Consider the following 14,879-nt stretch of genomic DNA (forward strand, 5'->3'; position numbering starts at 1 on the left):
ACGAGCCACAACTACTGAGCCCACGTCCCACAACTACTAAAGCCTGCACGCCTAGAGCCCGTGCTCCGCAACAAGAGAAGCCACCACAATGAGAAGCCTGCGCACGGCAAGGGAGAGTAGCCCCCGCTCGCCGCAACTAGAGAAAGCCTGTGCGCAGCAACGAAGACCCAATGCAGTCAAAAATAAATAAGTTTAAAAAAAGGAATGGGGAGAAATCCAGTGGGGCTGAAATGTAGAGGAGGCTGGGAGGATGGGAGGGATGAGGCCAGAGCGGGAGGCGGGGCCAGGGGGCGGTCCCTTTTCCCCACAGGACTTCCCTACCGCTGGCAATGTTACCATTGTTCTTTTAGTCCACTGGGCTTAAAAGTTGGGGGTTATCTTTGGCTCTCTCCTCTCCCCACACACCTCCCTTCTCCCAACACACAACCACTCACCAAGTCCTGGAGATGCTCCATAAAGATATCTCCTACATCTGTACCTCCACTCTCACTGTCATTTTCAGCCAAGTTACCGTTCTAGATCTGGAATACTACACTAGTGTCCTCACTGGTTTTCCCAGTCTCATATTTACCCCCAGTTCATTTCCCTCCCCGTTGCCAGAAAAATTACCCCTCAGTCCTGCTGGATTTACATCACAGCCTCTGCTCAACAACTCGCACTGGCTCCCTGCTCCCTGTGGACTCAAACCTCCCTCTGAGCCTAAACTCTGAGGACTGCTGCATCCAGCTCTAGCCTCTCTTTGCAGCCTTGACTCCCAGGCTTCCCTGTGAGACCAGAGCCACGCGGTCCGGTTCCCACGCCCCAGACACACTGCGAGCGACTCCCGCTCCGCTCCTTTGCTGGTTGGCATCCTCTTCCCTCCCTCTCTCTGTTGCTCACCTGCATCTTTTCCGCTTATCAAGGCCCTTGCCCAGCCCCACCTCTGCCAGGAAGCATCCTTTTCTGTTTGCCTGCAGTGAACTCTAGTTTGGATTGTATTTGCTACCTTTGTCACTTGTTTATTATTTATCATATGACACTTTCTATTAGAAACGACTGTATCTGTCCCATCTTCCCAACCGAATTGTCGGGCCCCGAGGGGAAGGACTGTGGTTTACACTGTTTGTGTTGAGGCTCTCCTCTGGGATCCCTTTTCTACACTGTTTTGTTTTTTTTTGCGGTACGCGGGTCTCTCACCACTGTGGCCTCTCCCGTTGGGGAGCACAGGCTCCGGACGTGCAGGCTCAGCGGCCATGGCTCACGGGCCCAGCCGCTCCGCGGCATGTGGGATCTTCCCAGACCAGGGCACGAACCCGTGTCCCCTGCATCGGCAGGCGGACTCTCAACCACTGCGCCACCAGGGAAGCCCTACACTGTTTTAAAACAAGGAGCAAGCTCCCACTTTGCATCGGATAAGTCTATTCCCCCTCTTCTTGCAAAACAGGTTTCCCCTCAATTCCACCTGACATCATCTTACTTGAAAAGATATAAAGATACTTGATACCGCTTTGCCTTCTAGAACTTTTCATACAATGATAGTTTTCATGCAAGAGCTCTCCTCTTTGGTTCTGGAAACTAAGGCACAGAGCAGACCAACCAGGGGCAGGAAGCAGCCCCAGTGGCAAACACCATGAAGAACCGTGTTTACAGGGCACCTTCCCAGCTCCTGCCGCCTCAGGTGGTAATGGCCCTGCACCCAGCAGCAGGTGAGAGCTGGTGGTAGAAACACCAGGCCTGGGCAGTCACTGCTCTGTGAGGCTGTCCGACCAGAGGAGCTATAACATCCCTTCCAGCTCTAACATTCTCTGAGTTTTTATTTCCACTGCCTCCTGTGACTGTGAGACACAATCTAAGACTTGAGCCAGGGGCAAGGTGACCATTAGGTATAAAACACTTGAGGGTTCCTTGTTAGCTGAAGCCACCAAATAGCCATCCTGACCACAGGGTCAGGACGTCTTGGCATCCTTACCAGCTATTGGGAAGAGCCTGCATGAATTGTGGGCTTATTGCCTGCCAAGCATTGTTCTCGGTCAGGTGTAGTATAGAATTGAATCTTCACAGCAGCCCTGCTGGGGTGGGTGCTATAATCAGGCCCATTTTACAGGTGAAGAGACTGAAGTACAGAGCACGTCAGTCACTTGTCTTTGGTTGCAATGGAGGAGCCTGGCTGGTAGAAACCATCCTATTGCAAGGCCCTCCCACTTCAGCCAGTTCTCAGTCCTTCCTCTGGGAGCCAAGAGGAATATTCCACAGCTGAGATGTTCCTTGTCAGCCAGGACTGTGCAGACGTTCTGGGGGAGGAGAAACTCTAGGAAGCTGAGCCAAAGGTCAGCTCTTTCCAGGGGTCCCTGGGGGCTCTTAGAGGAAAGCAGGGCTCACCTGGATCAGTTTCACAGGGCTCGTCCACGTGAAGAGGTTCTTCTTGTTAGAGTCGCCTTGCACTGCTTTGTACATCACGTCCAGCTGGGGGTGGACAGCACACACTCCATCCAATATTTTCACAAACTGCTCTGACACCAGCACATTCTGAAGCAGGGAGAGAGGGGACCCGTCAGGGGGAGGGCACTGCCATCGTGCCATCTCCCAGACCAGCGGACTCTCCCAAGCAAAGTCGGTGTGTTGTCTTTTCTAGTTGGTTCTGCGGTACTGCTCCTAGACTGGGACGGTTCACCTTTTTTAGAGCTTGTGGTTTGACTTGTAAGTTTCCCACGCGATTCTGATCAGATGTCCTCGTTGGGTGCTGGTGGCCTGTCACATACTGTCAACTCACTCTGCTCTCAGAAGGTGAGCATTAGTGTCTGTGTGTGACAGATGAGACACAGCCGTGGGGTTACGAGACTGGTCCCCAAACAAAGGCCCTGAAAAGCCCATTTCTACACCAGTGTTGGCCTTCAGAGCAGGTGCCGTGGCAGAGAGCACCCCTCATTCCAACCATCCCGTCATGGCTCAAAACGCACTGGGAACGCCCCGCTGTGGAAGTGGCCTCTGAGCCGGGTTGGAGGCCGCAGGAGAACATGTGGTCTGTGAAACGGTGTTCGATCAAACCTGGCCTCCCTCAGTGTGATTGACCTGCTTCATTCCTCAGATGTGGTTCTCAGTATCTTTTGCCATTTCAAAGAATTAGATCCATGCTCAAGGGCTGAAGACTTACTCCCTCCCCTTTAGAGACATTCTAGAGAAAGTTCTAGAAGCATCTACAATGAAGGGATTCCAACACCACTTAGAGTTATGGCGTCATCATTGACAAAAGGGAAGGAAAAGTCCAATTGAAACCTATTTGTTCTGGAAGGCTGGTGGAGTGGCAGTGAGATCCCAGCTCATGGGTTTATATGCCGTCTTGGGGCGTAAACAGCACCGTTTCTAACGTTTCCGCAGACAGGCAGCGCTGGGGTTCATACCTTCCAACCTGCACTGCGGGGGTGGGGGCAAATGCTAACAAACTGGGGACCTGTGGTTGAGATTCAGAGGCAGTTTCACGGGGTGCCGGTCAGAGCTGTAGGATGAAGGTGGAGAGAACCTCTGAAGAGGAAGACCCATGAGCGCAGGAAGGAGCCTGGGGCGGGGAGGAAGGGGCGAGGGAACAGCGTGAAAAGAAAAGCAGGTATGTTTTTGTAATGTGTTATAATCGGTGGCAAATTTTACTTATTATTCAGTTCCAAAACGCTTGGGTTTCAAATTCAAAACATCATCACTGATAGAATTGTAAGTTATTAAAATCTTAACAAAACATCACATTAGTGTGGCATTAAACAAATGTAAAAGGACTTTAACACTGTACCTTTACAGGACTCTAGAATAGGAGGCAGAAGCCCTGCGTTGACTCCTTGCTGTGTTTCTCACTTGCTGTGTGGTCCTGGGCAAGTGACCTAACCTCTCTGTTTCAGTTTCCTTACATGTAAAATGGGAAAATGAGGAAATGTACTTGTTGCGGGATGAATTGTATCCGCCCCCTCCAAAAATGTTGAAATCCTAACCCCCAGTACCTGTGAATGTGACCTTATTGGGAAATAGGGTCTTGGCAGGTGATCAAGTTAAAATGAGGTCATTAGGGTGCGCCCTAATCTGATATGACTGGTGTCCTTATAAAAAAGGGAATACTGGGAGATATGGAGACAGACACGCCTACAGGGAGAAGCCACTGAGGCTGAAGACAGAGATTAGGGTGATATTTTTACAAGCCAAGGGACAGCAAAGATTGCCAGTAAACTACCAGAAGCTAGGAGAGAAGCAGGAATAGATTCTTCCTCACAGCCCTCTGGAGGAACCAACCCTACCAGCACCTTGATCTTGGACTCCTAGCCTCCAGAACTGTGAGACAATAAATTTCAGCCACTTGGTTTGTGTACTTTGCCATGGCGGCCCTAGGTCATGGATACACTCTACCTACCTCCCAGGGTAGGAGTAAATGAAAAAATGAAAATGAAAAAAAGAGTATAGAATGGTAGACAAGTATAGGATATTGCTGGCACCAGCTCCCACCTCTAGGATGATTCCGGCGAGAGTAGCTGGCAGAGTGGAGTCACCTCCTCAGGCTTCCTTCCTCCATCAAGGTTTTTTTACACTCAAATACTACTCTGGGTAGGCTGAGTCATGAAATGAAAACACAGGTCTGCACATGTTTTAATACTCAGAGTCTAAAAATCCTGTGATTCTGGAAGCATTCTAAGGCCCAAAGGCATCCATCGACAAAGCTGACGGTAGACAAGTCTGTTCTGGGGGTCCCCCTGCCTTTGCTTCTGGTGTTCCTCCTCTCTGCCCTCAGGCCCACTGTTGGGGGTGCAGGTCCTGGGTTCCCAGGATCTGGTAAATAATGTCACACCATGATGTTTTTGACTGAATGGCTACTCCTACGGAAAGGACCTCTGGAGGGGGCAGAGTTGTTCTCTAAAAGGAGTAGCCTTTTCATGGAGCAGTTCTCTGAGGGCCCTGAGGGCTAGAGCTGGCACAGTGGCCATGGTAACTGGCTTGCTCCCAAGTGCAAGCAAACAATTTGATCACTTACGGAAATGTCAATATCCTCCATCTTGGATTTGGGGTTCCTCTTGATGGACAGGATAAGTAACACAGCCCCATCCATACTTAGAGGGTTCAGGTAAAGCTGTGGGAGGAAGGGTGAGGCAGAAGGAGGCAGAGATGAGGACAGGAGAGGCTGGCTCAGAGCACGGTTTCCATTTCCTCCCATCAAATCCCAATCTCTGTCTTCCTCCCAGACTTCTCTGTAAGCACCCATCTCCCTGTCTATTTGTCACCCATTCACTTGTCCATCTCACTGCTCATCCATCCATCCATCCATCCATCCATCATCCATCCATCCATCCATCCATTCACCTGTCCATCTCACTGCTCATCCATCCATCCATCCATCCATCCATCCATCCATCCATCCATCCATCATCCATCCATCCATCCAAATATCCATCCAACAAACATCCACGTGCCAGTCCCTGGGTTAAGTGCTGAGGGATGCACAGGCAAACATGACAAGATCTCTGCTCTCAGGTAGCTTACACTCTAGAGGGGGATACAGGCAAACAAGCAAATGACATCTGAAGTGCGATGATGGCAATGACAGAGGTACCCACTGGTACCGTAGAAAACGAGGAAAGGGGCATCCAGTATGGTGGAGGGGACACTTGAGCTAAGCCTTGCAGAGCTAATGGGGATTAGCTAGGGATGAAGAAGGCAGACAGGACCAGAGGAGGGAATAAGGTGCACCAAAGAAGACAAGGGAAGGCAAGTGCAAAGGTGCAGATGTGTGTGGGGAAAAGGAAACGTTTCATGAGCAGGAGCAGAGAGCGTGAGGCCACAGAGCTGTGATGGGTCAGATTGCACAGGACCTTGGGGGCTTAGCTAAGTACTCAGGGCTTTATCTCCACAGTACTGTGAGCCACTGCAGCGTGGTATGGAGGTTAACAGCAGGGTGCACGGAGCCCATTGGCTCTGCTTACTAGTTTTCTGGTCTTGTGTTAGTTCCCTGACTACTGTGTACCTATGGCCTAGGGCTGCACAGAGGAGTCAATACATAACTTCAGGTAAAGCATTCAAAAGAGTGCATGGTACATAGTAAGCAGCCAATGAATGTTACTTATTATTATTGAAGGCTTTCAGCTGATGGTTTCCTGATGAGGCTGACCAAAACTCTATGTCAGGGGGTTCCCAGGCGCTTTCAGTACTCCAGTGAGAAAAGACGGCCTGGAGCCCTGCCCTCACAGGGCTTAGCATCTAGAATCTTTGGTTTGACTCACGTGCAGGGGGAATTCCTTATTCTTCCAAGATTAAGAAAAGGAGGGCTGGGGCTGGCTGTGGAGAGCAACAGAGAATTCCTGTGGCAAAACTGATGTGGCCTCCACATACGACCAAACTAAAAGGTATATTTTAAGCTTTTTTTCTTTCACTTTTAAAACAATTTAAACAATTAAAATAAAATATTTGGTCACCGTAGAAAAAATTTAAAAAGCAGTAGAAAAAAATGTTAAAATTGCCTATATCCCACTAACCAGAGAAAATCCCTGTTGCCATTTTGCTGAGGCAGCATTTTAGTCTTAAAATTCAGATTCTCTGCACTTTCCTTGGCTTCATTGGCCACCGACCGAGGCTCAGTCCTTTGCAGGCTGGGTCAGTCTCTCTTCTCTGAGTCACACTTGGTGCCCCTCCAGCCAGGCCAGCCTCTGAGCTCTCCCAGTCACTAGACGGCCACCTGGTCTGGTCTGCAGTCACCACGCTCCCTCCACAGGTTGGAATCTGACTCCCTGTTGTCGCCTCAGTAGCTCTAAGGTGGCTGTCCTCTCAGATGGTGGCTCATCTTCACTGATTCCTAACTCCCATTCTTCTTCCACCAGCACCCCCATGTCTTTTGTCCCCCCGAGTCACCTCCACAACTTGTGGGAGTTGGAGCTGCAGTGGAAAGCCAGGTAGAGCTGACATCCCTCTGCCTCTTGCTAGCTGCACGGCCTGACAAGTCACACAGCCTCAGTCTTCTCATCTGACAAATGGGGCTACTGGAGCCTGCTTGGTAGGGCTGGGCCATGAAGAAGGAGGCAAATCACTTGATATAGAACCTGGCTTGTGGTAGGAGTCCCAGAAAGGGGACCTATTAATAGAAGTCCACATCTTACATCAGTTCCCAACTTCCCATGAGCTTCTATGTTATAAATTAGCATCTATGAGCAAATTGATTTAAAATGAAATATGTATTCATTCATTCACTTAATAAATATTCAATGGGTATCTACTCTATGCCCAGGACTCTGTTAGGTACTACGGGGGATATAGTAATGGGCAAAGCCAAACATGTCTTTGTCCTCAGGAAACTTTCGAACTAGTGGTGACAGTCTAATAGTCACTCAAATGAGAGTATAAGGAAAAACTCTGGTGAGTTCTGCGTGAAGGGGCAAACAGGATCTGAGTGTTCCTGCAGGGTCCCTGGGGGATTTGCTGCTCCAGCTGTGCTCTGAGGCAGACCAGCAATTGAGGCCAGTGGAGGGAGCACTACAGGCCCTGCGGGAAGGGAGATGAAAAAAGACCCTGAGGCCATGGCTGGAGTGCGGGGGAGAGTGGGGGGTAAACTGAGGCTGGAGAAGCACACAGGGTGAGAGAATGGGATTTGAGCAATGGAGGCCATGGTCGGGGGGGCCTAAGTGGGAGGAGAGTAGGTGTGGGTGGGGATGGAAGTCAGATTTATGCTCAGAATGCACACTCTTGCCGCAGTGTGGAGAAAACCTGGAGGAGGGAATTCCCTGGTGGTCCAGTGGTTAGGACTCGGCACTTTCACTGACAGGGCCGGGGTTCAATCCCTGGTCTGGGAACTAAGATCTCGCAGGCCTATCAGCAAAGAAAAACAAAGAAACTGGAGGAGACCCAGATGGGAGCAAGGAAGACCCAACCCTGTGCCAGGTGAGAGCAGAGGGTGACACTGGGTTTACAGCAGAGAGACAGCCAAGAACGTACACACATAAGAAACACAGGGTAGATTTTCTCTCCAGCAACATCTAGCTCCATCGTACAGCTGCCCCCACGCCAATACACGCAGACACACACATGCATGCACACACATGGACACACGGACACATACACAGATGCACACACATGGAAGCATGGACACACACATGAATGCACGGACACATACATACACATGCACACATACATGGGTGCAGAGACACACAGATGCACAGGTATACGCACATGGATGCACACACATGGAAGCATGGACACACACATGAATGCACGGACACACACACACACACACACAAATGCAGGCACAAGATGTCCCGTTCCCAGCTCGGGTGAAGACTACCTTCAGAACTTTGAGGCTTTCGTTCAACTCCAATCCTTTGCTGATTTTGGACAGTCCTTCATTGCTGATGTTGTTGCTGCTGAGGTCTAGGTAGGCCAGGGAGTTGTTGACTCTGAGGACCTCCCCTAAGGCTGCAGCCCCCTCGTTCCCAAAGCTGTTCATGGAGAGATCCAGTTTCTTCAGGGACACATTAGCCTGCAGGGAGAAGGGAGAACAGCACCAGCATGAAGACTGCATGCAACTCATCCAGCCAACGGGCCCCAATTTTTGTCCCCTGCTGTCATCCAGACAGGGTGCTCAGTGGTCCCCAGGAGGGAGATCAGCCAGATCTTTCCAGATCCCTCCCAGCTGGGCTCAGAGTCTCAAGTACTCTTGAGGCTCATTCCCTTTGGGCTGAGGTCATTCCCTACCCCCTAGTTAAACTGCTGCCGTGAAGTACCCCCAAAGAGGCCAGCTAGGTTTCAGCAGGGTGGATTTACCCATGGGGAAGGGTTCAAGGTGGCTGACTCAGGGCTTGGCCGTCCTCACTGGGGCTTAACACACCACTCCTGGAGGGCTTACCCGGAGACCGCTGCACAAGGCCACCGCTCCCTGGATGTAGAGGTGGTTCCAGCTCAGGTCCAGCGACTGGAGCCCCACGTTGAGGGCTGTGGGAGGGAAGGAGTCATCTCAGCGTCCACCACACCACAGAGAACCCAGTCTCAGGCTTGGCAGAGGTCCATCACATTGGGAATAAGGCTCGCTCAATCCTCATGCAAAGCAAAACACGGAGGTAATAATTCGTCAGTTATTCACTTAAACACAAAATTCTAAGATGATTCCCAAGGCTGGCAACAACATAGTAAAATACTCATACATTGCAGGTGGCAAGCAAATGGTATGCTCTATTTGGTAAATACTATCTGGTCACAGACATTTTCCTGTTAAAATCTGTTTACTCTATCTCACAGCAATATCACCCCTGAGACCCTTCCTAAGGAGACAGTACAGGATTTAAGAAGAGCAACATGCTTGTAGATGTTTTCCCTGGCATCACTTATAAAAGTAAGGTTTGTGACTCACAGGGGAAGGGTAAAGCATAACATAAATACCCATCTGGTGGAAAGTTACACAACCATTAAAACAGATGGAGAGAGCATGGCAAACCTTGTATTTACATAGGGACACTATGATGGGCATGGCACGTGGTATCGCGTGATGTCTTTTTCATGGAGACCTACGGGAGCAGTGGAGGCCCCAGAATTTCCATCCAGGAGAGCTTTAGGGATACAGCCAGGTGGAAGTGTGGGGGCATCAGGCTTGTCTAGAAGTTGGGTTTGCACAGAAATTGCACATTTTTTTAACTTAAAGTTGCTTTTGCTCATGTGCTACATAGGGCTGGGAAAGCATCCTATTTAAACACTTCATCATTGTTATTTTTATCTGGGGAGGGTGGATGTGCCGAGGACACCATTGGAAGGAGAGAATAAAGTGCTCTTGAAGGATTACTGAGTGGGAGGAATCGCCTTCAGGCCCAGGAAAAATGTGTTATTCTGTTTTATTTATTTTATTATATTTAAAAGAATTTTTGGCTGCATTGGGTTTTCGTTGTTGAAAGCGGGCTTTTCTCTAGTTGCAGCGAGCGGGGGCTACTCTTCATTGCTGTGCCTGGGCTTCTCATTGCGGTGGCTTCTCTTGTTGCGGAGCACGGGCTCTAGGCACACGGGCTTCAGTAGTTATGGCTTGCAGGCTCTAGAGCGCAGGCTCAGTAACTCCGCGGCATGTGGGATCTTCCCGGACCAGGGCTCGAACCCGTGTCCCCTGCATTGGCAGGCGGATTCTTAACCACTGCGCCACCAGGGAAGCCCCTGTTTTATTTTCTATGGACAGAGCACTCTGTACTGATTGCGTCTTTCTCTTGTGTCAACCACCAGGACAGACTTTCAGGAAGTGCACAATACCTTCTATTATATCGAGAACAAACTTTTGTCCTGCCTTCATTCTCTCTCCCTGCCAGTCTCCCTCATCCTAGTCTTATTTTTCTCTCCTCTTCTGTGCCAAGTCCCTCACTGAAGTTAAACCCTTTTTTTTTAAAGATTTTGTTTTTGATGTGGACCATTTTTAAAGTCTTTATTGAATTTGTTACAATATTGCTTCTGTTTTGTGTTTTGCTTTTTTGGCCACGAGGCATATGGGATCCTAGCTCCCCGACCAGGGATGGAACGTGTCCCCCTTGCATTGGAAGGCAAAGTCTTAACCACGGGACCATCAGGGAAGTCCTTTAAGTTAAACCTTGCAAGCCTGCCTCTCTTAAATGGCCACAAAATTAAAATTTTAATTCTGTTCTCAACACTTACTAGCTTTGTGACCTTAAACAGGTTACTTATCCTTCCCATCCTTCTGTTTTCTTATCTATAAAATAGAGATGTGAACCTGTACCAGGTTTTTTTGTGAGGATTGATGTAAAAAGCCTAGTATGATGCCTGTCACATAGTAATCATCTTATATTTGGTAGCTTTAATAATAATAAAGATTCTTTTAAAAACTGCATATAGGGCTTCCCTGGTGGTGCAGTGGTTGAGAGTCCGCCTGCCGATGCAGGGGACACGGGTTCGTGCCCCGGTCTGGGAAGATCCCACATGCCACGGAGCGGCTGGGCCCATGAGCCATGGCCGCTGAGCCTGCGCATCCGAAGCCTGTGCTCCGCAACGGGAGAGGCTACAACAGTGAGAGGCCCGCGTACTGCATAAAAAAAAAAAAAAACCTTCCTGGACTCTATGCCACCCATCCTTCTGTTCAAACCTTGTCTCAGTGGAACGTCTGGAGTTGCTTATGTGGTCATTTCCACTTCTTTGCATCCCATTTTCAACTCAACCCACTCCAGCTGGGTTTCCATACTCAGCCAATTCACGAACATGGCACCTGTCAAGGTCACCAATTATCTCCATGTTGCTAAGCCCTGTGGTCACTTTTCTGTTCTCATCTTATTTGACCTCTAAGCATTACTTGACCCAGCTGACCACTTACCCCTTCTTGAAAATACGCCCTCATATGGCTCCTTGGCTCCTGACTTTTCCTATTTGACTCGCGACTCCGTCTCCAGCTCCCCCTCCTCTGCAAACCCTAAAAATGGCAGAGCGGCCCAGGGGCCAGAGGGATGGCCACCTACTCAACTCTATCTGCACTCCTCGTCTGGAGGACCCCATCTTGACACATGGTTTTAAATATTTCCCTGTGCCTATGACTCACAAATATACGTTTCTAGTCCTGACCTGTTCACCAAGCTCTAAACTCACACAGCCTGATATCTCTGTGTAGGCGTCGAATGGGCATCAAAAGCCCTCCACGGCCAAAACGGAAAACTCAACTCCTAACTCCTGACCCCCGCCCCCATACTGTTACTCCCTGAGTTTTCCCCTCTAAGTAAATGACACCTGCCTCTAACCAGTAACTGAAACAAGAGTCGTGAGGCTATCTCTCCCTTCCCTCCTCCTTCACATCAGCAAGTCCTTTCGGCTTTACTTGCAAAGTATATTCTGAATCCATCCACTGCTCAGGCACTACCTCCTCCCTGAGCTCGCGCTGTGGTCCTGTTTTGCCTGCACCCCCACACCAGCTTCCTGACCGGCCTCCCTCTTCCATTGCTGTCCTCGTCAGCTGCGGGCTTCACACGGCACATCTGCCCCTGCACGCCGCACCGTGTCACCCCACGCTCACATCCTCCACGACTCCTGGTCGTGCGCCGCGTGGATCCCAGGCTCCTCGCGTCCCATGGCTCCCGCGGCCCGACGTCAGGGGCTGCAGGCAACAACCTCTTCTCCTTCCATCCTCCTCCCCTGTCCCCTCTGCTCCAGCCACACTGACCCTCCAGTTCCTCAAACGGGGGACACGCTCCATTCTTTCTGCCTGGAGCCCTGTGTGTCCAGACTCTAGCACGGCTCTTTCTTCTTTGATATTCAGGTTTCAACAAAGAGCCACCATCCTTGTGGGGCTTCCCTCACCCCTCCATCTAGATGAGCGTCCCGTCCCCACTGCTAGGAGTCCTTTCCTTTTCTACTCATTCCCCCAGGAATGAGCCATTTAGGTTTTCTTTCCCTTATAACACTTTTGCAGTGAAACCTCTGCAGACATCTCTCGCTGTGTATGTGTGAGAGCGTCTCTGAGACACGTATAGAGGGGAACTGCGTCATAGAAAATATATACATTTTTGACGTTAGTAAACACTGTCAAATTGTTCTCCAAAGTGCCTTTACCTAGTAGACTTGTGAGTGTTTCTATTTCTTGCTTGTATTCGCCCTTGATATTCTCTGACGGGAAATTTTTACAGCTCTGCTAGATGAAAAGGGAGATCTTTTTGTTGTTTTATTTTGCATGTTTCTAACTACTAAAGAGTGTGGGCACTTGGCTTTCTTTGGTCACTGTCCATATGCTTTGACCATTGTTTTATTGGGAGTATTTATCACTGCCTAATGGAGCTATAGGAACTTTTATCAATATTCTGAAGAGTACTCTTCTATATTATACAAATGCTGCACATTTCTACTCCTTAACTATTGCTTGTTTTCTATCATTGCCCCACAATGTCTTTTTTTTCTTTTTCTTTTTTTTTTTTTTGCGGTACGCGGGCCTCTTACTGTTGTGGCCTCTCCCGTTGCGGAGCACAGGCTCCGGATGTGCAGGCTCAGCGGCCATGGCTCATGGCATGCGGCAGAAGCACCGGGATTTGAAATTAAACCCCTCCTGGAGGCACCATGGTTGTTTTTTTTTTGGCCGTACGCGGGCCTCTCTCACTGTTGTGGCCTCTCCCGTTGCGGAGCACAGGCTCCAGATGCGCAGGCTCAGCGGCCATGGCTCACGGGCCCAGCCGCTCCGTGGCATGTGGGATCTTCCCAGACCGGGGCACGAACCCGTGTCCCCTACATCGGTAGGCGGACTCTCAACCACTGCGCCACCAGGGAAGCCCCCACAATGTCTTTTATCACAAGCAAGCTTTAAACTTACTGTTTTCAAATATATGAATCGTTTCTGTTACCGTTTCTGCCACTGTTTTGTTACAGTTTCTGCCCATTTCTGTTTAATAATCCGTAGTCTCCCTGAAGTCAGCAAGTTACTTCTCTTTACGTTCTTCTAATCATTTTAAAGTTTACTTCCCACATTCAAGTGTCTGCTCCATTCAAAGTGTACTTCGGGTGTGGTGTGCATCACTTTTTATAATCAGAACGTTCAATAACAATAAGAAACCAGAGATGCAGCTCTGACAAGCCATCACACCCCATGTCCCCCTCCTTTGCTGGTTCCTCCCTCCGTGGAAGACTCACCTAGCATCTTCCCCAGGTACTCTCCTGCCTTATCAGAGAATTGGTTGTGACTGAGATCCAGCGACTTAATTCTGTAATTGGTCTAGAGAAAGAAACAGTGCAGAGAGGGGTAATTTTTGTCTTCTTTGTGACTGCAAATGCCTCTCTTAGAACAGTGTGGGCCCCCATATGCCAAAAATTAAGTAGACTAGTGTTCTTAGACTGAGGACAATTTCTTGTTCATTTCCTGCTGAACTGTTGATGACTGCTGCTAGAATTTAGCACCATCCAAACAGTCCTACCACTTGCTGAGGTTTTTGATAGGATTGGCGGAGTCTAAATACTCGCCAGCTCCCTAAATCAGGCAAGTAGCCTCACCTCCCTGTGCTCAGAGCCACCCATCTCCCGGGGCATCTCTCACATGGCTGGCTGCACCCACCCCTTGCTTCTTACCGACAGGGCTTGGCAAAACAGCTCTGCAGATTCTTCCTTGAAGTTATTTCCTGTAGTGAAGGGGGGCATTAGCAATGTTCTCCAGACTAAGGCTCCCTTACTCTCCATATCCTAGCCCTGCTAGTCTCTTGCCTTTGGAACAATCAGACGTAGAAAAGGTGGCAAGTACTTAAAGCAAATGTTTGGGCATAGGCGAACACAGGGGAAAAAAGACAACCAGTCACCATCTCTTTAACAGTCCTTCCCTTCTCTCTCTGCCATGACTGTCCAGGGAGTTCCAGGGGTTGGTACACCATACCCTGTGCATCCATTGACAGCATCAACCCCTAACCTAGTGGCTAAAATGTGTAACATTATAAAAATGCTAATCCAAGTCTGAGCAGCAGGGTTGGGACTAGAGGGATGAATGAGGCACTTGAAAATCTCAGTAATCACAATGGGTAATATCTTAATATTTTAAAATCCAAATCAATGCAGAAACATCTATGATGAACCAAATTTTAAATAAAAGCAGGGTCTGACCCTGTACTTGCATGGCCAGGCCTCACTCGCTTCACCCCAATCTGTCCCTGTGGGATCCTGTTTTTTATTTAAAGTGTTGATTTTTTTTTCATCATGGATTTGTTTTTGCATTAATTTTCACTTTCAAAAATGTTTCATTATGATATTACTTACTTGGTTACTGAGTTTTTTTGTTGCCCCTTAAGTTTTGTGGCTGAGGTGAGTGCCTCCCTTATCTTACCCTAGCCCTAGATTGCTAAGCAATCTAAAACATTGGTGATTTCCGGAGAATAAATGACACAAACCCTTACCCCCAAATTTCTCCTTTGAAACCTTAATAAGCTCTATGTCTCTAGCACCTAAAAAGTGCTTGGCAC

At 49.1% G+C, this 14,879-nt stretch overlaps 1 protein-coding gene across 1 annotated transcript in view; it reads right to left on the reverse strand.

Annotated features, from left to right (window-relative positions):
• The window catches only part of LRRC74A (leucine rich repeat containing 74A), a 43,126-nt gene that overhangs the window by 15,732 nt on the left and 12,515 nt on the right, over window positions 1-14,879 (reverse strand). Inside the window, exons 6-11 of the mRNA XM_060096036.1 lie at window positions 14,002-14,051; window positions 13,570-13,651; window positions 8,834-8,919; window positions 8,273-8,467; window positions 4,982-5,077; window positions 2,359-2,505 (exon numbers count right to left, since the gene is read on the reverse strand). Coding sequence (XP_059952019.1) covers window positions 2,359-2,505; window positions 4,982-5,077; window positions 8,273-8,467; window positions 8,834-8,919; window positions 13,570-13,651; window positions 14,002-14,051 — 656 coding nt within the window. The remainder of the gene's footprint in view (window positions 1-2,358; window positions 2,506-4,981; window positions 5,078-8,272; window positions 8,468-8,833; window positions 8,920-13,569; window positions 13,652-14,001; window positions 14,052-14,879) is intronic.

The sequence above is a fragment of the Mesoplodon densirostris genome, chromosome 4 (genome assembly GCF_025265405.1).
Source record: "Mesoplodon densirostris isolate mMesDen1 chromosome 4, mMesDen1 primary haplotype, whole genome shotgun sequence".
NCBI lineage: Eukaryota > Metazoa > Chordata > Mammalia > Artiodactyla > Ziphiidae > Mesoplodon > Mesoplodon densirostris.